Genomic DNA, 23,261 nt, shown 5'->3' on the forward strand with positions numbered 1-23,261 from the left:
AGCTGAAACTGCTGTGGGATCCAGTATTCAGGCAGGAAAACCTACACTATAACTGACTAATTGCTGGAGGCTCAGTGTGAACAACTTTGAGAGTTAAAAACTCAAAGGGCATACAATCACGGGGCCCCTCACCATTATCACGAGGAACTCAACCAGAAGTCCACAGTAAATATCAGAAAAATTCCCTTATGATTTTGGCAAGGGGAGGGTAAACTACCATTTTAAAATACATCAAGCACTCTGTTCTTCTTAATAAGGCCTGCCCTCAGGGGAAACTAGTGCACGCTAAGTTGCTTCAGTTGTGTCCAATTCTTTGCAACCCCATGGACTGTGGCCCACCAGGTTCCGCTGTCCATGGGATTCTCCAGGCAAGAATATTGGAGTGGGTTGCCATGTCCTCCTCCAGAAGATCTTCCTGACCCAGGGATCGGACCCTTGTCTCCTGGGGCACTTGCAATGCAGGAGGATTCTTTTAATGCTCAGCCACCGTAGAAGCCCATTTTTAAGAATCCTCCTGCATTGCAAGTGCCCAGAACCAAAAGTTAGTTCTCTAGTCTATGAGTCTCTTTCTGTTTTGTAAGGTCATTTTTATTATTTCTTTTTAGATTCCAATATAAGGGATGTCATGTATTATTTCTCCTTCTCTGACTTACTTCTCTCAGTATGACAATCTCTAGGTCCATCCATGTTGCTGCAAATGGCATTACTTCATTCTTTTTAATGTGTACTTATGTACCACACCGTCTTTATCCATTCCTATCAGAACAAAGAATTTGAAATAACTATGACTGATATGGTAAGGGCTCTAATGGATACAGTAGGCAATATACAAGATCAGATAGGCAATGTAAAGAGAGAAATACAAATCCTAAAAAAGAACCAGAAAGAAATGCTAGAGATCAAAAATGCTAATGGAAATGAAGAATGTATTTGGTAGAATAACTAGTTCAATAAGTCCCCCACATATGAACAAGTTCCATTCTGAGTGTGTTCCTAAGTCCAATAAAGTTAGCCCAGGTAACCAACTAACACAATCAGTAATATAGTACTGTACTGCAGAAGGTTTAAAATATCTTTCACACAACACATAAAAAAGAAACAGACATGAAAAATAAAAATGTTTAATCTTATAGTACAGTACCTTGAAAAGTACAACACAGTACAACTGGCATACAGGAGATGGCGTCGAGTGAATAGGCAAGAAGAGTTACTGACTGGAGGAGGAAGAGGAAGCGGGAGATGGCAGAGCTGAAGGATCACCAGCAGTAGGAGACGGAGGGCAAGCTGCAATTTCACTCATGCCTGATGTTGACGGCACAGGTTCTGGTCCCTTGGTGGATTCAATTCTTGAAAAATTATTCAACCCTCTTGAAAAAGTTATTCAGTGATGTCTAGATAGTAGCTCTTCTTTTCTTACAGATGACATGGTAGCACTGGGCTGCATTCTGAACGGCTGCTACAACCTTCATATCCTGTTCTACATTTGGGGTCTGTGCCTCAAAAACTAACAGTGCTTCCTCAAATCAAGAAAATTCTCTCGCCATTTCCTGTGTTATGAATTCTTCAGTTACTTCTTCCTCTTGTCTCTCTTGGTCCTTTCTCTCGGCCTCTATTTCATCATGCCTTCATTAGTAAGCTGGAGTTCAGTGAAATCATCCTCTTACAGATTTAGCTGACATCTTGCTAAGGGTCAAAATGCTGCAGAAGACTTCTTTGAGCTCCTTATTCACCTTCTCAAATCCATGTAAATCATGAACAAACTACAGGCAAAGGTTCCTCCAAACTCCATTCATGGTGATGACTAATTTCATGCCAAGCAAAGCCAATGTTTTTTTTTACAGCCTTGTAGATGTTACAGTCTTTTCAAAACTGTCACAAGGTTGTTCCTGATTCATCACCCACCTTTACTGCCTGACAAGAATATTTCTTGAAAGTTGCTGTAACTCCCTGGTCCACAGGCTGGATGAGTGACAAAATATTTGGTGGCAGATGCACTCCTTTGACAGTAGGATGAAGTCAGTCATGAATGAGGGGTGGCCTGGAGCACTGTTGAGTAGCAAAAGAATGTTGAATGGGATATACCTTCTCCAAGCAGTATTTCTCTATCTCCAGAATTAAGTGGCAGAAAAGTCAGTCCTGGAAAATGGCCTGTGTAACCTAGGCTTTCGGGTTACTATTCCACGTAACAGGAAGAGAGCCTTTTGCTTTGTTTTTAAGGGCTCTTAGGTTCTCTGAATGATAAACTGAATGATAAGAGAATTTTCAGCCTCATATTGCCAGAAGTACTGACACCAAACAAGAGTTAGACTATTTTTTTTGCTGCTTTATTGCCTGGCATCACTTTTCTTCCTTACTGATGTAACTTCAGTTTGGCATCCTCTTCCAGTAGAGTCCTGTCTCATCTACAAGATACCTACTCAGGTAAACATGCACCTTCATCAATAATTTATTAAAGTATTTCAGGAAATTAATGGGCAACTACTGTATTTGCTGGGAGAAATATCAATAACCTCAGATATGCAGATGACACTACCCTTATGGCAGAAAGTGAAGAGGAACTCAAAGGCCTCTTGATGAAAGTGAAAGAGGAGAGTGAAAAGGTTGACTTGAAGCTCAACATTCAGAAAACAAAGATCATGGCAGCTGGTCCCATCACTTCATGGGAAATAGATGGGGAAACAGTGGAAACAGTGTCAGACTTTATTTTTTTGGGCTCCAAAATCACTGCAGATGCTGACTGCAGCCAGGAAATTAAAAGACGCTTACTCCTTGGAAGGAAAGTTATGACCAACCTAGATAGCATATTAAAAAGCAGAGACATTACTTTGCCAACCAAGGTCCGTCTAGTCAAGGCTATGGTTTTTCCAGTGGTCATGTATGGATGTGAGAATTGGACTGTGAAGAAAGCTGATCGCTGAAGAATTGATGCTTTTGAACTGTGGTGCTGGAGAAGACTCTTGAGAGTCCCTTGGACTGCAAGGAGATCCAACCAGTCCATTCTGGAGGAGATCAGTCCTGGGTGTTCATTGGAAGGACTGATGCTAAAGCTGAAACTCCAATACTTTGGCCACCTCATGCGACGAGTTGACTCACTGGAAAAGACTCTGATGCTGGGAGGGATTGGGGGTGGGAGGAGACGGGGACGACAGAGAATGAGATGGCTGGATGGCATCACCGACTCGATGGACATGAGTTTGAATGAACTCCGGGAGCTGGTGATGGACAGGGAGGCCTGACGTGCTGTGATTCATGGGGTCGCAAAGAGTCGGACACGACTGAGGGACTGAACTGAACTGTATTTGCACTCACCACCTTGCCACTTACTTTTACTCTATGAAGGCTGGCTCTAGCCTTGAACCAATGAATCCAGCCAAGACGGCATTAAAAGATGCCGTCTGATTCTTCACTCAGTTTCTTCTTCAAGTCTTCATAAAGCCATTGAGCTTCCTGCTGAATCAACAATAAGCTGAGAGGACTCAACATTGACACTGATCCCGCAGCCACACACTGAGAAGTTTCTCCATTTTCTCCATCACTTCTCCATGCTTCTTTGATACTATCGTCAACATCACTGGCATAGCAGACTTCACTTGTTCCATGACCCTGTTTTTGTTTTTTAGAATCAAGGTTGGTTAAATGATTCATGTTACAAGAATGTGCAATATCTGCCATCTTTTCATCTTGCTCCATTCTTTCAATTATTTTCACTTTTGTTTCCATTCTTGTTTTGTGCTATAGTACCAGCTTAGCAGTACTTAGCAGTACCAGCTACATCACCACTGCTTTAATACTCCAAACATCCTGGGCTTGAAATGAAATAAAGATACTATATTCTATACATTCAGTTCAGTTAAGTTCAGTCACGTCCGATTCTTCGCAAACCCCTGGACTGTAGCATGCCAGGTCTCCCTGTCCATCACCAACTCCCAGAGTTTACTCAAACTCATGTCCATCCAGTCGGTGATGCCATCCAACTATCTCATCCTCTGTCGTCCACTTCTCCTCCTGCCTTCAATCTTTCCTAGCATCAGGGTCTTTTCTAATGAGTCAGTTCTTCGCATCAGGTGACCAAAGTATTGGAGTTTCAGCTGCAGCGTCAGTCCTTCCAATGAATATTCAGGACTGATTTCCTTTAGGATGGACTGGTTGGATCTCCTTGCAGTCCAAGGGTCTCTGAAGAGACTTCTCCAACACCACAGTTCAAAAGCATCAATTCTTCAGTGCTCAACTTTCTTTATAGTCCAACTCTCACATCCATACATGACTACTGGAAAAACCACAGCTTTGACTAGACAGGTCTTTGTCGGCAAGGTAATGTCTCTACTTTTTAATATGCCGTCTAGGTTGCTCGTAACTTTTCTTCCAAGGAGCAAGTGTCTTTTAATTTCATGGCTGCAATCACCATCTGCAGTGATTTTGGAGCCCAAAAAATTAAAGTCTGTCACTGTTTCCACCGTTCCCCCATCTACTGACATGAAGTGATGGGACCAGATGTCATGATCTCAGTTTTCTGAACGTTGAGTATATTACTGTACAGTAAAATAGTATACCTTTTTCAACAAAGGTCCATATAGTCAAAGTTATGGTTTTTCCAGTAGTCATGTATGGATGTGAGAGACCATAAAGAAGGCTGAGTGCTGAATAATTGATGCTTTACAACTGTGCTGCAGGAGAAGATGCTTGAGACTCCCTTGGACTGTGAGGAGATCAAATCAGTCAACCCTAAAGGAAATCAGTCCTGAATTTTCATTGGAAGTACTAATGCTGAAGATGAAGCTCCAAAACTCTGGCCACCTACCTGATGGGAAGAGCCAGCTCACTGGAAAAAACCCTGATGCTGGGAAAGACTGAAGGCAAAAGGAGAAGACGGTGGCAGAGGATGAGTGGTTAGATAGCATCACTGACTCAGTGGACATCAATCGGAGCAAACTCCAGGAGATAGTGAAGGACAGAGGAGCCTGCAGTCCATGGAATCAAAGAGTTGGATACAATCTAGCAACTGAACTGAACAACAACAAAACTATACAAAAAGCATAATCATTTGTAGAGGATGCACACATGTGACAACCTATGCCACACACATAATATGTGACTGGACATGCAAACACACATTCCAATCATTGAAAATTCACAAATTTAAACTTTACACACAGGGGACTTATTGCAGATGGGACAAGGCTGAGGAAAGACGTCTAAAAGCTTAAAAATATCTGAACAGAAACTTTGAAAACTAAAAAGCAAAGAGGACAAAAACTGAGACAAAACAAAACAAAAATAAAGAGAATATCCAAGGACTGTGAGATAACCACAGAAAGCATAACAAAACTTCCTGTACTACCAGAAGAAAAGAGAAAGCAACAGAAGTATCATTTGAAATAATAACAAAGTAATGTCAGACACCAGACAATAGATCCAGGAAGTTCCAGAAAACCAAGCAGGATAACTGCCAAAAAACTACACCTACATATATTCTTTCAAACTATAGAAAATTAAAGATAAAGAATAAAAATTCTGAAAAAAAAATCACAGGGGAAAATAATCTTACCTAATAGATAAACAAGAGTAGGAATTACATCCAATTTCTCCTCAGAAACTATGCAAGTAAAAAGAGAGAGGAGTAATATTTAAAGGAGAAATATTTCAACTATTGGGGGGCAGGGAGGGAGGGAAAAAAAGCCTAGAATTCTGTGTCCTGTGAAATTATCTTTAGAAATGAAAGAGAAATAAAGACTTTCTTAAACAAAAATTGGTGGAATATGTTGCCAGTAGACCTGCCTTTCAAGGTATGTTATGAGAAGCTCTTGAGAGAGAAGGAAAATGATATAGGTCAGAAATTCTTATCTATATAAAGAAGTTTCCAGGAATAAGTAAAAATAAAATGAAAACTTCTATATGCTCAATTAAAACCACAGAGTGGAGCTAAATACAGGAACAAAGAACAAGGGCAACAAACAGAAAACAGTAACAAATATGGTAGAATTAACAAATATTTATATGAATTAATAAATATTAATTAATCCATATTAATAATCATTTTGAATGCCAATGGTCTAACTGCACCAACCAGAAGACAGATTTGTCACAGTAGATCAAAAAATAAGACCTAAGTATATGTTATCTCAAGATACCCACTTTAAACACAGATTAAAAGCAAATGGATGGAGGGATTTCCCTGAAGTTCTGTGGTTAAGAATCTGCTCTTTCACTGCAGGGAGCATGGGTTTGATCTCTGGGGGCTAAACTGGGACCTCCAGGGAACTAAACTCTCAAGAACCATGTGGCATTGAAAAAAAAAAAATCTCAATACTTAACAACTCTGGGCTTCCCAGGTAGCGCTAGTGGTAAAGAACCTACCTGCCAATGCAGGAGATGCAGATTCGATTCCTAGGTCAAGAAGATTCCCTGGAGAAGGGAATGGCAACCCACTAGTCCAGTATTCTTGCCTGGAGAATTCCATGGACAGAGGAGTCCGGCAGACTACAGTCCATGGGGTCACAGAGTCAGACACAACTGAGAGACTAACACACACATGAACAACTCTATGGCCATGAATTTGATAATTTGATAAGTTGGATGAAAGTGAAAGTTGCTCGTTGTGTCTGACTTTTTGTGACCCCATGGACTCCATGGAATTCTCTAGGCCAGAATACTAGAGTGGGTAGTCTCTTTCCCTTCTCCAGGAGATCTTCCCAACCCAGGGACTGAACCCAGGTCTCCTTCACTGCATGTGGATTCTTTACCAGCTGAGCCAGAAGGGAAGCCCAAGAATACTGGAGTGGGTAGCCTATCCCTTCTCCAGAGGATCATCCCAACCCAGGAGTCAAACAGGGGTCTACTGCATTGCTGGCAAGTTCTTTACCAACTGAGCTATCAGGGAAGCCCTATAAAATAGACCAATTATTTGAAAAACACAACTTTTGCTGAAACACAATAAAAAACAATCTGAATATAACTGTATTAAAGAAACTGAATCAATAATTAGTAACCTTTCAAAACAGAAAGCACCAGGCCCAGATGGGTTCACTGTAAAATTCTATCAAACTTTTAAAGAGAAATTATACCAATTCTCTACAATATCTTTAGAAGACAGAAGGAGAGGGACTACTTCTAATTTACTCCATTAGGCCAGCGTTTGATGATGCTAATGCTAAATCACTTCAGTCGTGTCCGACTCTGTGTGACCCCATAGACGGCAGCCCACCAGGCTCCCCCGTCCCTGGGATTCTCCAGGCAAGAACACTGGAGTGGGTTGCCATTTCCTTCTCCAATGTGTGAAAGTGAAAAGTGAAAGCGAAGTCGCTCAGTCATGTCTGACTCGTAGCGACCCCATGGACTGCAGCCTACCAGGCCCCTCCGTCCATGGGATTTTCCAGGCAAGAGTACTGGAGTGGCTTGCCATTGCCTTCTCAGGCCAGAGTTTACCAAATACCAAAAAAAAAGAAAAAAAGACAATGATATCACAAAGAAAAAAAACAAACTCATGAATACAGAGTTTCAAAATATTAGCAAATCAAATCAAACAATGCATAAAAAGAATTATATACCACAGCCAAGCAGGATTTACCTCAGTTATGCAGTCGTGCATCTTGGTATTTACCCAAAAGAGAGAAAACTTAATGTCCACAACAAAACTTTCAGAGATGTTTACAGCTTGGAAGCAGCTAAGATGTCCTTCAGAAGATGAACAGATAAACTACGGTACACCTAGACAACGGAATATTACTCAATGCTAATTGCTGGGAGAAATATCAACAACCTCAAATACGCAGATGATACCACTCTAATGGCAGAAAGTGAAGAGAAACTAAAGAGCCTCTTGATGAAGGTGAAAAAGAAGAGTAAAAAGGTGGCTTAAAAGTCAACATTCAAAAACTAAGAACATGACATCCAGTCCCATCACTTCATGGCAAACAGAACGGGAAAAAGTGGAAGCAGTGTCAGATTTTCTTTTCTTGGGCTCCAAAATCACTGCAGATGGTGACTGCAGTCATGAAATTAAAAGACCCTTGGATCCTGGGAAGGAAAGCTATGACAAACCGAGACAGTGTATTAAAAAGCAAAGACATCACTTTGCCAACAAAGGCCCATAGAATCAAAGTTATGGCATTTTCAGTAGTCATGTACGGACCTGAGAGTTGGACTATAAAGAAGACTGAGTGCTGAAGAACTGATTCTTTCGAACTGACTGCAAAGAGATCAGACCAGTCAATCCTAAAGGACATCAACACTGAATACTCATTGGAAGGACTGATGCTAAAGCTGAAGCTCCAATACTTTGGCCACTTGATGCAAAGAGCTGACTCATTGGAAAAGATCCTGATGCTGGGAAAAATTGAGGGCAAGAGGAGAAGAAGGCAGCAGAAGTTGAGATGATTAGATAGGATTACCAACTCAAAGGACATGAAATGTGAGCAAACGCTGGGAGATAATGAAGGACAGGGAAGCCTGGAGTGCTGCAGTCCATGGGGTCTCAAAGAGTTGGACATGATTTAGCAACTGAACAACAACAAAAAAGGTGGAATAGTTGATAAAGAATCCACCTGCCAATGTAGGAGACACAAGAGACATGGGTTCAATCCACAGGTTGGGAAGATCCCCAGAGTAGGAAATGGCAGCCCATTCCAGTATTCTTGCCTGAAAAATTCTATGGACAGAGGAGCCTGGTGGGCTACAGTCCATGGGGTTGTAAAGAGCCAGATATGACTGAGTAAGCAGGCACAGAATATAGTTGTGGGTGTTGTGTAGTCACTAAGTTGTATTGACCTCTGTGTAACCCCATGGATTGTAGCCTTCCAGGCTCCTCTGTCCATGGGATTTCCCAGGCAAGAATACTGGAGTGGGCTGCCATTTCCCCCTCCAGGGGATCTTCCCAACCCAGGGATGGAGCCCACACCTTCTGCACTGGCAGGTGGATTCTTTATCACTGAGCCACCATGGAAGGAAAAAAATTTGTAACTGGGTTCTTGCCCTAGTGAGAATTGTGGAATTATGTGTGATTTAGAGCAGGACTCAATTTCCTTATTGGAAATTTATTACCTTGCAGGGTCGTAAGATCCTAAAGAAACTGTTAAGCTATATAAACTGTAAAGCACTATATAATCCTGAAGTATCCTTAGGATGACTAAGATTATGGGACAGACGTGAAAAACAGAAACATCCAACCATGCCGAGCATAATGATCAATAAATATTTACGAAATGAATAAAAGCATTTTAATTTAGAATCATTGCAAAGGAAGTTATAGGAAAAATGGATCAATAAAACAGATCATGAGATATTCTTCAATAAAAAACTCCACACCAGTTTCAAAACCAATTCCACAGTGAATAAGCCCCAAATATTTCAAAACTACAAAGTCTACTACTACTACAAAGACCATTCATTTGTAAGAGAAATTTCAACATCAGCATTCCAGCAAAATAGATAAATCAGAAAATCTGAGATCAAAAAAAGTTGTAAGTATGTTTGATGTTAGGCTACTGGAAGCACTACAGAAAAAGAGAGGCATAAAAAATACAAAACCCAAGCAAGACTTAGTATTTAGTTTGGGTTTAAGCTAACCCTCTATATTAAGCTTACATACTAAGAGAAAAATCCACCAGTGCTTCCCTCAGTAATTTTAATATTCTTTTGCGGCTCAGCTAGTAAAGGATCCACCTGCAATGCAGGAGACCTGGGTTCCATCCCTGGGCTGAGAAGATCCCCTGGAGAAGGGAAAGGCTACCCACTCCAGTATTCTAGCTAGAGAATTCCAAGGACTGTATAGTCCATGGGGTCGCACAGACATGACTGAGTGACTTTCACTTGACAAACAAAACGCCAATTAACATGGACACTGGCATTACTGTAAAAAGTTGTAACTGAAGGTAGTTGAAGTTTCCCTATGTATACAAACACATCATCACATGGCATGAACTACAGACTTTATCTTGTGTCAATGTAAGCTCATCAATTATAACAAATGTACCACTCTAAAGGGGAATGTTTATAATGGGAGAGACTATGCATGTGTGGGGAAGGGGGTACATGGGAAATCTCTATCATTTTCCCCTCAATTTTGCTGTGAACTAAAACTGCCCTTTGGCTTTCCTAGGTGGCTGAGTGGTAAAGAATCCGCCTGCCAATGCAAGAGACATTGGGTCAGGAAGGTCCCCTGCAGGAGGAAGAGACACTCTTAATATTCTTGCCCAGGGAAATCCCATGGACAGGGGAACCTGGCAGGCTACAGTCCATGGGGTTGCAAAAGTCAGATATGATTTAGCAACTAAACAACAACAAAATTGCTCTTACAAAAATACAGTCTTTCTATTTTGTTCCATTGATCTATATTTCTGTCTTTATGCCAGTACCATACTGTCTTGATGACTGTGGCTTTGTAATAGAGCCTGAAGTCCGGCAGGTTAATTCCCCCAGTTCCATTCTTCTTCCTCAAGATTGCTTTGGCTATTCGAGGTTTTTTGTATTTCCATACAAATTGTGAGATTATTTGTTCTAGTTCTGTGAAAAATATTGTTGGTAGCTTGATAGGGATTGCATTGAATGTATAAATTACTTTGGGTAGTATACTCATTTTTACAATATTTATTCTTCCAATCCACGAACACGGTATATTTCTCCATCTATTCATGTCCTCTTTGATTACTTTCACTAGTGTTTTATAGTTTTCTATGTACAAGTCTTTTGTTTCCACTTGTTAAAGAGACTGTCTTTTCTCCATTTTATATTCTTGCCTCCTTTGTCGAAGATAAGGTGTCCATGTTCATTGCAGCACTGTTTATAATAGCCAGGACATGGAAGCAACCTAGATGTCCATCTGCAGATGAATGGATAAGAAAGCTTTGGTACATATACACAATGGAGTATTTCTCAGCCATCAAAAAGAATGCATTTGAATCAGTTTTAATGAGGTGGATGAAATTGGAGCCAATTATACAGAGTGAAGTAAGCCAGAAAGAAGAACATCAATACCGTATATTAACGCATATATATGGAATTTAGAAAAATGGTAACCTGAACTCTGTATAAGAGACTGCAAAAGAGACATAGGCATTTAGAACAGTCTTTGGGACTCTGTGGGAGAGGGTGAAGGTGGAATGATTGGAGAGAATGGAATTGTAGCATGTATATTATCATAAGTGACCAGTCCAGGTTCGACGCATAAATTTTCCTCTGTTCAAAAAAAAAAAAAAATACAGTCTTTAAGTTATAAGTTTATACTGACTTACTTCACAGCTAGTCCTCCAGGAATAGGTTTTCCTTTCCTCCCTCTCTATACACTGGCTCTCTATGTCCACTGTTCATGTTTCTTCATCATTTCATTGTCATCTCAGAAGGTAACGACCTTTCCACCTTGGTTCTCAACAGTCTCTGGATATCCCAATTCCAAAATTCAAGAAATGATATGAATGGACTAGCTGCATCAGACATTCAGCTCTGATTGAAATAACTACTTTGGCTGGAGAAGGTATGTGGGATGAGACTATATTAGGATCATATGCTCCTAAGTCCAAACCTTAACTCTATGGTCATCAGAATGATGTGCCTATGACACTGACAGGTTTCTAAAGAAAAGGCTGTGGGCAATGAAGTCAGGTAACAATCTTACCTGTTTAAACTGAAAAGAAAACGCAAACTTTCCTGTTTTTAATTTCCCAATATTCTCTTAATTTAGAACTGAATTAATGTAGAAGTGATCATTTGTGTACAAATGAGGCTAATTCTCTGTTATAAAGTTAATTTTTAAATTACACTTAAAATATACCTTATAATTAAAAAAAATCCTGCATGGAAAGAAATTAAATGCAAAAAAAAAAAAAACTTTTTTTTTTAAAGTTACTAAATCTTTTGGTGCCTCAGTTTTTCCACCTTAATATAGGGATAATAATAAAATGGCTCTAAAGGTTAAATGAGAAATATGTATAAAGCATTCAGAGTTCTGCGAATATTAGCAAATATTGCTCTTAAATTTTTAAAAATCTTAAATTTTTTTCCACATAAAATGTCTTCTGATTCTACAACTTCAATACTTATTTTTCCATAGTTGTATAATTTACAAACTATATGATATCACTAAAATCTCTACCACAGCTACACAGAATTATATTGCTATCTTTCAATTTTTAACTTTTTCAGCTTGATAAGACACAATGTGTTAAAAATTTTAAAATAACAAGCACTCCTTGAACATACACAGTTTCAGACTAGAAAGATACTGTTCTGAACCTAGAAATGCAGATATAAAGACAAAAGAGGACAAGAGCTATTTTGTTTACAACTAAACCACGCACTGAGGGCTTCCCACTGGTAAAGAATCTGCCTGCCAGTGCAGGAGATGCAAGAGTCTTGAGTTTGATCCCTGGGTTGGGAAGATGCCTGGAGTAAGAAATGGTAACCTACTGCAGTATTCTTGCCTGGAAAATCCCAAGGACAGATGAGCCTGGTGGGCTCCATGGGATGGCAAAGAGTCAGACACAACTGAGCACGCTAGCACACACACAAATCACACTGAGGAAGAAGCACTTCCCTGGGTAAGTCTAGGAAGGCACCTGAAACCTACTGGGTCAAATTTTAAGGAGAAATAAAAAAGGTCAATGACTCACTGCACAAATATGATAGAAGAGATCTGGAGTATTGTGGTAATATCACAGAACATCACAGGATGGAAAAGAATGGCAGAAAATTATGAGGATAATTCTTAAAGAGGTTGGAACCAGATTGAGAAGGTTTTTTAAAAAAAAAAAAAGCTAAGAAATTTGATATATGGTAGATCCATCATAAATTTTTTAAAGAGCAATATTTGGAAGGAGAGAATGCAGACAGAGGCAGGAAGCATTACAATAAATCAAGTATAAAATTTCTAACAAAATCTAGTTTTTGTCCTAGTTTGAACATTTTACTAGTTGTGTGAGAAGAAACTGCTAAAACCCTTGTAGGCTGTTTTTTTAATCTGAAAATACAGTAAATATTACAATGTCATTTTGAAAATTAACGACATAATGTACGTATAATGCTTAGAGTAACAATATCATAGTAGATCATGTATCATTCACTATGTACCACACACTATTCTAAGATTTTAATGTGTACTAATTCATTTGATTCTCACAATAGTCCTACCAGATAGATATTGCTATTATCTCCACTATAATTGCGGGAATTCAAGCACTGAAAGGTTAAGGAACTAACTGCCTTAGGGTCAGACAGCAACCAAGTCACAAGAACAGAAATCAAATGCAAGCAATCTGGCTCCACTTTCATGACCTTAACCAACATATTACAATGCTTCTCTAAGACAGACTAAGTGTTTTTAAAATATTCATCAAAATTTCTAACCTTCAAATTAAATTTACAGAACACTATCCGCCAGATTTATGGGATTATAATCTCTGAGATTTGAAATACAGGAATCAGCACTTAACAAATCCTTCAAGGTAATGTGTACACAATAAAAATAGAAATTTACTGATTCAGGTAGATACAGAAAAAAAACAAAGAAGAGTCCAGGTAAGGAAAAGGAACAGCAAATGTAGAGACAAATTCTACAGGGGAAATTACCATTTGCTGGTAGTTTATAATAAGTAGAATTGTAAGATCTTAATTAAGCAAACCTTAACAAAGTACAGCTAATGTCTTGCTGCAGTCTTACATTAAAATGCTTAAATTTTAATGACCATAACTACTGAATATTTACATTTATTTTCCTGGCTAATAATGAAACAAAAGTTCATTAGCAGGGACGGGAGAGTAGGAGTAGCCCGCACTGGACCAAGGGATATTTATTCTGAATATTAAGTCCTACTTAAAAAAAAAAAAAATTATAGTTATAATGCATGATACACTGATGTCAAAATCTTAGAAGAAGCATAAAATATCTGATCCTATAAGCAACACAAAATTAGTCTGACAGTTTTCAACAAGCCAAGATATAAAATTTCTACATATTTAAATGCTTACTTATAATTTACACGTAGGGTACACATTTAAAGTAATTCAGAAGGCGTGACTTTGTTGGGAGGTTAGATAGAATTTGATTTTTGAGGTAGTCTGTCATTAAAAATAAGTAAAATGAAAACCCAAAACAAAACCTGATGTCAGAAAATTTAGTACTTTCGAAATGACTCCACAACAACCCAACCGGCCAATGAATGACGGGGATGAAAAGGCAGGTCTATGGAACTAAACCCTATTGTTAGCAAACTAACACCCTTGTGACTCACCGCTGTTACCATACAGCCAATTTAAATAAGCAAGAGTCTCGGATTTTTGCGGTACACGAAAAATGTCAACCGTGAAAGAAAAATATCCGGGTTTTGAATACAAAGGATACTCAGATTTCAATTTAAATCCCCACCAGGTATTTCAAAGACTGCCAGTTCCCTGCGGTCCACTGTAAGAAAGACTACTCCTTTTAGAAGGAACTCGGAGCCACGTAGAACACTTCTTCATTCTAAACCTGCTCCCAACCTTCTACCTTTAATAAAGGAAGATTCTTTTGCATATGGTAATACTTTAGCAATAACTACTGCTGAAGCTTCAGTATTCCAGCCTACTTGGCGGAAATACTGAACTGCAATTACCAGAAAGTCGACAGTTTAAACAGTTTCGGCGGCGGTCGGGCCTCCAAATCCCTAACACTTTAGAGCTGGGGTGTGTGCGTCACCTGTTTGGAGCGCTGACCCCGGGAGAGGCTCCCCCTGCGCTAACTTGCCAAAGTCCTCACGTCCGGCCCCACTGCAAGACACCCAAAGGCACTCCGAGGCCCCCGCTGTACTGTCCGGTCTCCCGACCCCCTGACCCATCCGACGGCCCTGCTTCTCTCCTTGGAATATTCCATTTCTTGCTGTTACACATCCACTCACCGAGGCGCGCTGGGGAGAAGTTCCAGAGAGGCCGTGTCACTTTTTTCTCCCCGCGCTGCGCCACACGCCATCTGCGAGCTGCTACACCAAACGGCCCACACAATTCAAATTCGCCCACTTCCGCCCGCGACCCGGAAGGAAGGCTCAGCCCCGCCCCGTGAAGGGCGGGGCCCGCGGTGACGCGGAAGTCGCGGAAGGACGAGGCACGTTCCTGTTCTAATACCTCGCGTTGCCTTTCCTGTTCTGTTCTCTTCGCTTCAGTTTCTTTTGTATCTCCCGGCTTAGGTCTGAAGAGAAGTGAGGCAGCGGGGTTGGTATTTCTGCCCGGTGATTCGTGAGTGTTCTTTAGTTTCTGAAATGGATTGAGACGGGCTGAATTTTCTTCCCTTCAAGGAAGTGAAGTGACTCAGTGGTGTCCGACTCTTTGCGACCCCATGGACTGGCTCTTCCATCCACGAGATTCTCCAGGCAAGAATACTGGAGTGGGTTGCCATTTCCTTCTCCAGGGTATCTTCCCGACCCAGGGATTGAACCCGGGTCTCCCGTATTGTAGGCAGACTCTTCATCGTCTCAGTCACCGGGGAATCTGCCTATCCCCCTTTCCTTTTAAGGAAAGAACTAACCAAGCGAGCCGGGATGTTTACTCCTCGCCTCGCGTGCGCACTAGCTGCAACCAGAAGTGAAAAAACAAACCCTCCACGTCCTTAGTACGGAATTTCTCTAGGTCTCCTGAGACTTGCCTCGGCACCGTCAGGACCTCTTTCCACACACTGTTTGAGGAGACAAAAAGCCAGTCAGAGGGAGAGAGAGAATACATAGAAGATTTTTAATATAAGACGATATAGGCAGGTTTTGTTTTAATGTTTGTCCCCTGAGTTTTTGTTAATCACTCCTTCTTTAGGATGCTTAATGAGTACTTCAATTTCTTCCACCAAATTGTTGACAGTTATCATCACCAGCAACCCTGCCATCAGTCCAATGTGATTAATTTCTCATCAGCAGTGGAGAGCCCGTTAAAGTCACTGACAAATTTTTTTCATAGGGCTAGTCAGGCTTAATGTATAAATTGTCTAGGGCTGGCGTTTACTGACTGGAATATCAAGTTATTTTCATATTTAAACTGTTATTCCCTTTTCCCCCGAGAGTGAATGCAGGTGAATTTGAATACAATCACTATTCAAGTAATGCTATAGCATTTCATGAAAAAAGAAGATCTGCAATATGTACCCACTGACTGTTTCAGGGAGCCTGAGTAAATCCAGACTTAAGAACTTTTTAAAGAAAATATTCACTACAGGACATATTTTAATTAACAAAACCGATCACTGGACTGGATATTCTGAAGCTAATAAATTTTTTAAATTAACTGAAAATATGTTGATGTGAATTTTGTGCTGCCACATAACCCCAAAACTAATTTTCCATTCTTGGATTGGCAAAAATTAAAACGATTTATAACGTCTAGTACTAGGAAGGTGTAGAAAAATACATGCTAGTGCTTTTGAAGCACTTCAAATTAAAAACAACTGTCTATCAGGAGGTAGGTGATTGAATAGGTTAGGATACAGTGTACAGTGGAAGTCACTCAGTCGTGTCCGACTCTTTGCGACCCCATGTATTTTTCTGTTGTTGTTCATCAGTTGCTAAGTTATATTCGACTGTTTGCGATTACACGGACTGCAGCATGTCAGGCTTCCCTGTCCTCCGCTGTGTCCTGGATTTGCTCACATCCATGTACAGTGAGTCAGCTCCTTGCATCAGGTGGCCAAATTATTGTAACTTCAGTATATCTCTATAGGAGAACCCTAATGTTGAGAAGTGTTGGTCAAAGAGTTATTTTCCAAGAGTTGTAGCAGTGTATGCTCCCAGTAGATCTGTATGTACATTTTACTACTACACCCTCCTAGTACTGGACACGACTGAGCGACTGAACTGAACTGAACTGATTTATTATAATATTAAATAAAAACATTAAATATCTACCATTAAATATATATTAAATAAATTTTAAATTAAATAAGTATTAAATATTACATTTTTATTTAACCCAATATATCTAACATGTCTCAATAATCTATTCCATTGCGTTCATGGAATAGATTATTGAGACATTTTACATTTTTTGTACTGTCTTTGATATATATTTTACATTTACAGCACATCTCAATTTGTACTACCACATTTCAAGTGTTCATTAGTTACATATAGCTAATGGCTATCATACTAGCCAGTACAATTGAAAATATGTCACAATTTATTCCTCCTAAGAATACAGGCTACCATGGAACTCTATTCTCAAAATCCTTTTTCACCAACTTCTAACATTTGAAAGCGTGAAGTAGAAATATCTTTTCTCCAAATTTGTGTAACTGTTCCTACTCTATCATGGTATCATTGCTTCTGTATTTAATGCCTCGGATTTGTTTTTTACACTTTCTCCTTTAATGAATTTTTTTCTTACCCTCTCTATTCTCATTCTCTGTCTATTCCATAGGCTTTTTTTCTATCTATCTCAGCAATATTTGAATACTTTGGAATGTATTCAACACCTATATATTAACATCTATTTAACATAGATTATATTTAACATATTTAATATATTTAACATCTATCATGGCATTAGTGCTACAGAGTTTTCATCCTACAGTTGCAAAACAAATTCGTCCATTTAACTGATCACCTCTGTGTACAGGTCATAATGAGAATACCATACAAAATAAACACGTGACCATTATTAGTGTATGTCTCCATGATCAGGAATATTTGTCAAACATCTTCTGTGCTATTAGCAGTGTTAATACATTTCTGATTGGAGTTTTCACAGCGTATATTAAAATGTTCCTTACATTAGTTTGCCTGACCAGACTTTTTACATCAATTTTGAACTTGAATCAAAATAGATTTTAAGAAAAGTAAGCTGTTGTTTTCTCCCAAACATAATTCTTTTTCTCAGTGTCTCATTCACATGAATGTTTTGATCTAAATTTTTAATCTAACCCTGGTTGAGTGTCTTTTAAGTCAAACACACCACCTCGTGGCAGCAGGAAGCACCACCCAAAATAGCAATTTCAGGTCTCTTGTTTCAGGGTTGTTTGGGTAATAGGTAGGTTTATTAACAGCAGTTATTTGGAATGATACTGTTCCTGCTGGGTAACTACATGATTTTTAGAAGAAAGGGCTCAAAGATTGCTTGTAGGCAATATGAAATATGGTATTCCAATACAGTTCTAAGATATGTTTGGGCTTCCCAGGTGATGGTCGTGGTAAAGAATCTGCCTTTGATCCCTGAGTCAGGAAAATTTCCCAGAGGAGGAAATGGCAACCCACTCCAGTATTCTTGCCTGGAGAATCTCATGGACAGTAGAGTCTGGCAGGCTACAGTCCCTAGGGTCGCCAAGAGTCAGATATGACTGAGCTACTGAGAACGCCATATTATGTTCATGTTATTTTTCCTCCTCTCCAGGCTGGTGTTTCAAACAAATGATTGTCTGGATTGCTTTTCTTACTTGCCGTCTTTTGGACTGGAGTGTTTATACAGAAATCAAAGCCTCTTTCCAGTTAAGTGTGTGGGTGCTAAGTTGCTTCAGTTGTGTCCAACTCTGTGGCCCCATGGACTGTAGCCTGCCAGCCTCTTCTGATTCATAGAAATGAAAACCTCTTTCCAGTTAAGAGTAACTCCAAATGTAGGCATACACATTGGTAATATCACCCAGAATAAATCATCCATGAAAAACATGTTTGAATTGAATCTTAAAAATTCTTGAATACAATTGCAGGCAATCAAAACCGTTTATAGTTTATTTCGTGTACTTTGATTTTTTTAATCCTTTCCAGAATACTCCAGGAAAGTGACTTCTCAAGTAAATTGATAAAGCAATTTAGTTACAATGAGCCTAATTCTCACCTGTATATCTTGATGAAGGTAGAAGATCAAACTCTTACAAAAGTCCAGGGCATAGAATTACCACTTCGGAAGCAGGCATTGCTTTAAAGCTTGGCTTAGACCTTTATGGCTGTTCTTTAGGGAAAATTCTTCAAGGGCACCAAAGAGTATAAGAGTATAATGAAGTCTGAACTTTAGATCTAGACAAGCTGGGACTTAAATGCTAGCACTATTAGCTACAAGCTAAGTATGAAGCACCCAACCCAATTCTCTGAGCATCAGTATTGATTTAAAAAAAGGTAAATCATAATCACTCCCTCACAGGTTTGTTGTGAACTTTATTTTTAAAAATTTTTCTTGGAATATAGTTGAGTTACAATGTTGTATAACTTTTAGGTGTATAGCACAGTGATTTGGTTATACATATATATACACATACATATAATGGGGCTTTCCTGGTGGCTCAGACAGTGAAGAATCTGCCTGCAATGTGGGAGACTGGGCTCTGATACCTGGGTCAGGAAGATCCCCTGGAGAAGGGAATAGCTACCCACTCCAGTACATTCCTTATAATTTATTACAAAATATGGACTATATATAGTTCCCTGTGCTTTACAGTAGGTCCTTGTTGATTATCAATTTTATATATAGTGTGTATATTTTAATCCCAAACTTCTAATTTATCTCTCCTCTACCTTTCCCCTTCAGTAACCTGTTTTCTATGTCTGTCAGTCTGTTTCTGTTTTATAAATAATTTTATTTGTATCATATTTTAGATTTCACATATAAGCAATATCATATGATATTTGTCTTTCTCTGTCTGACTTACTTCACTGTAGCTCCACCCATGTTGCTGCAAATGGCATTATTTCATTCTTTTTTATGGCCGAGCAATGTTGTGAAATTTAAATCAGAGGATATTTTTAATGGCAATTATAATTAGGCAAAACTTACAGTCAACATCCCCTTCCTTCTCCTCTTGGTAATGTGTGGCATTCCATGTCCATTTCCTTTAGGCTGATGGTCCACTTTAGAGTCACTCAGGACTCTCCTCCTAAGTGGATTTTAGCCTGGCTCCTTTCTTCTTCCCTTCAGTGCCTACAATAAATTCCTCAGTGACCCACTCTCTACTTTCCACCTTAGCAGCTAACCTCTAAATTTTACTCATGTTAGCATACAGAGCTAAAAGAGATTGAAAGTGTTAGCCGCTCAGTCATTCCTGCTCTTTGCAACCCCAAGGACTGTAGCCAGGCTCCCCTATCCATGGAATTCTCCAGACATGAATACTGGAGTGGATAACCATTCCCTTATCCATAGGATGTTTCTGACCCAAGGATCAAACCCGGGTCTCCTGCATTGCAGGAGGATTCTTTACTGTCTGAGCACAAGGGCTTCCCAGGTGGTGCTAGTGGTAAGGAAGCCACCTGCAATGCAGGAAACACAGGTTCAATCTCTGGATTTGGAAGATCCCCTGGAGTAGGAAATGGCTACCCACTCCAGTAATCTTGCCTGGAAAATCTCAGACAGAGGAGCCTGGCAGGCTGCAGTCTATGAGGTTGCAGGGTCAGACAAAACTGAGCACACACACAAAAGAGATCAGCTTTAACAAGCTATCTGTAGCTCAAATAGATAGTGAGAATTTGGGGGAGTCAGATGTTACGTTTGCTATCTAACTCTTCTTCCTTCTCTTTTTCACCAATTTCAGTTTACAACTCTAGTATCTCAGAAGTGGCTTATATCTTCTTTGGTATTTGTATAGTAATAGATGTTAAATTTCAGTATGTGGACAGTAATCATCAGTCAGTTCAGTTCAGTCACTCAGTCGTGTCTGACTCTTTGTGACCCCATGGACTGCAGCATGCCAGGCTTCCCTGTCCATCACCAACTCCCAGAGCTTAGTCAAAACTCATGTTCAAGTTGGTGATGCCATCCAACTATCTCATCCTCTGTTGTCCCCTTCTCATCCCACTTTCAGTCTTTCCTAGCATCAGGGTCTTTTCCAGTGAGTCAGTTCTTGGCATCAGGTGGCCAAAGTATTGGAGTTTTAGCTTCAGCATCAGTCTTTCCAATGAATAGTCAGGACTGATTTCCTTTAAGGTTGACTGATTGGATCTCCATGCAGTCCAAGGGACTCTCAAGAGTCTTCTCCAACACCACAGTTCAAAAGCATCAATTCTTCGCCACTCAGCTTTCTTTATAAATGACAATCAGATTTTCTATAAATATAAACGAATGAAATTAGAAATGTGAAAGGGAACTAACATTTGTTCAATAATTTCTACATCCCAAATGCTGTGCTACAACTATCCAAAAGTTGATTTACTTAATCTTGACTAATAGTTGATGAAACAGTATTTAATTTGATTAAGTAATTTGCCCAAGGCCACAGTAAGTAAGAAACTGATATTTTAACCCCATAGCTTTTGTACAGAAGGCCTGCTCTTTCCCATCACAATATTTTAATTCATACATCTTGTATAGTTCTATTTTAATTTTTTTTGAGGAACTTCCATACTGTTTTCCATATGGGCTGTACGAATTTATGTTCCCACCAATAGTGTGTGCAAGCTCCCTTTTCTACACATCGTCACCAACATATATTATTTGTGGTCTTTTTAATGACAGCCATGACAGATATGAGGTGGTAGCTTTTCTGGTTCTGATTTGCACTTCACTGAGCGACTTCACTTTCACTTTTCACTTTCACACATTGGAGAAGGAAATGGCAACTCACTCCAGTGTTCTTGCCTGGAGAATCCCAGGGAAGGGGGAGCCTGGTGGGCTTCCGTCTATGGGGTCACACAGAGTCGGACACGACTGAAGTGCCTTAGCAGCAGCAGCAGCAGATCATTAGAGATGTATATCTTTGCATTGCCTGTTGGACATTCGTATGCCTTCTTTGTCTATTCAGATCTTCTGACCATTTTTAAATTGGGTTGTTTCATTTTTTTTTATTGAGTTGTATGAGCTGTTTATATATTTTGGACATTAACCCTTTATCGGTCATATAATATGCAAAAAATTTCCCCTATTCCCTAGGTTGTCTTTTTATTTGTTTCCTTTGCTGTTCCAAAGTTTTTAAGTTTAATTAGGTCCCATTTGTTTATTTTCATTTTTGTTTCGTTTGCCTTTAGAGGCAGACCCAAAAATATTGCTGTGATTTATCAGAGTGTTCTTCCTATATTTTCTTTGAGGGATTTTATGGTTTCCAGTCTTACATTTACATCTTGAACCCATTTTGAGTTCATATTTGTATATGGTGTGAGAAAATGTTCTCTTTTGATTCTTTTACATTAGCAATCCAGTTTCCTTAGCACCACTTACTGAAGAAACTGTGTTTTCCCACTCTATAGTCTTGCCTTCTTTGTTGTAGATTAACTGACCATAAGAACGTGGGTTTATTTCTAGGCTTTCTATTCTGTTGCACTTATCTATTTGTCTGTTTTGGTGTCAGTACCATACTGTTTTGATTACTATAGCCTTGTAGTCTAGTTTGAAGTCAGGAATCAAGATACCTCTAGTTCTGGTCTTCTTTTCTCAAGATTGCTTTGGCTATATTCAGGTTCTTTTGTGTTTCCATACAAATTTTGGAATTATTTGTTCTACTTCTGTGAAAAACTCCATTGGTATCTTGATAGGGATTGCACTGAATCTGTAGATTGTCTTGGATGTTAAACTACCCTAATATTATTGTATTACTATAAATTTCTCCCTTTATGTCTGTTAATATTTGCTTTATGCATCTAAGTGCTCCTATGTTGGCTGCATATATATTTATGCCTTCTATTTCTGGTGTGTTTTTTGGTTTTCCATATGCTATAAATATCTGAGTTCCCTGTTGTGTTTGTTTTGTTTTAGTGTAATTAGTTATTGATAACACTCTGGCTTTGCAGCATCATTGAACACACTGCAGACAACACATATGAACTCTACATCACAGATAAATGCATGATCAGTGCTTGACGTCCACTTCTCATCAAGAATCAAAAGACTACAATTAAATCAAGAGACTAGATCTCATTCCCAATGTGAAGACGCCACAGATTTTTTTACTTCCTTGATTATTTTTATAATATTTAAGACTCCAGAGATATCTGTATGCATGTAAGCACAACATTCTTGCTTTAAAACAGCACTTGTTTTCCCTTGAGAAGCTAATATCATATCTTTGTGGACCCTATTCTGAAGTACTGCCTGTCCAATTTTATGAACCCCTCAAGAAAGGAGTTCAGTAACCCAGATGGCATTGTCTAACACTTCTGCTATTCTCCAAATCATAGCATGTAAAATCCTCCCAACTTTCTGGGCCTTTGGTAAAGCATGTATTCAAAAGAACTGAAAAAAAGCAGTTCAGAATTCCTCTTTATTAGATAGGGTTTGGATCTCAAATTAAACCTAATTTTTTTCTGCTCATTTAATTATCTAAAGACTCCTTTCTCCAAGGGGTAGTACTGATGTCTAAAATGAGTCCCAAATGATGTCTGACATCATTTTACCAAGGTACAATGTCTGCCCATTTA

General features: G+C 39.2%; 1 protein-coding gene across 3 annotated transcripts in view; it reads right to left on the minus strand.

Annotated features, from left to right (window-relative positions):
* G2E3 (G2/M-phase specific E3 ubiquitin protein ligase) overlaps positions 1 to 15,449 on the minus strand; it is a 68,067-nt gene extending 52,618 nt beyond the window's left edge. For 2 of the 3 annotated variants that reach the window (XM_055418189.2, XM_055418188.2), the window contains exon 1: positions 14,859 to 15,449. In XM_055418189.2, the coding sequence (XP_055274164.1) occupies positions 14,859 to 14,929 (71 nt within the window). In that variant the 5' untranslated portion in view covers positions 14,930 to 15,449. The remainder of the gene's footprint in view (positions 1 to 14,858) is intronic. The other variant, XM_055418190.2, reaches the window with a different exon arrangement.
* Positions 15,450 to 23,261: the final 7,812 nt, after the last annotated feature.

This window comes from Moschus berezovskii, chromosome 21 (assembly GCF_049115385.1).
Source record: "Moschus berezovskii isolate FMDL1 chromosome 21, NW_MosBer_1.0, whole genome shotgun sequence".
Classification (NCBI taxonomy): domain Eukaryota; kingdom Metazoa; phylum Chordata; class Mammalia; order Artiodactyla; family Moschidae; genus Moschus; species Moschus berezovskii.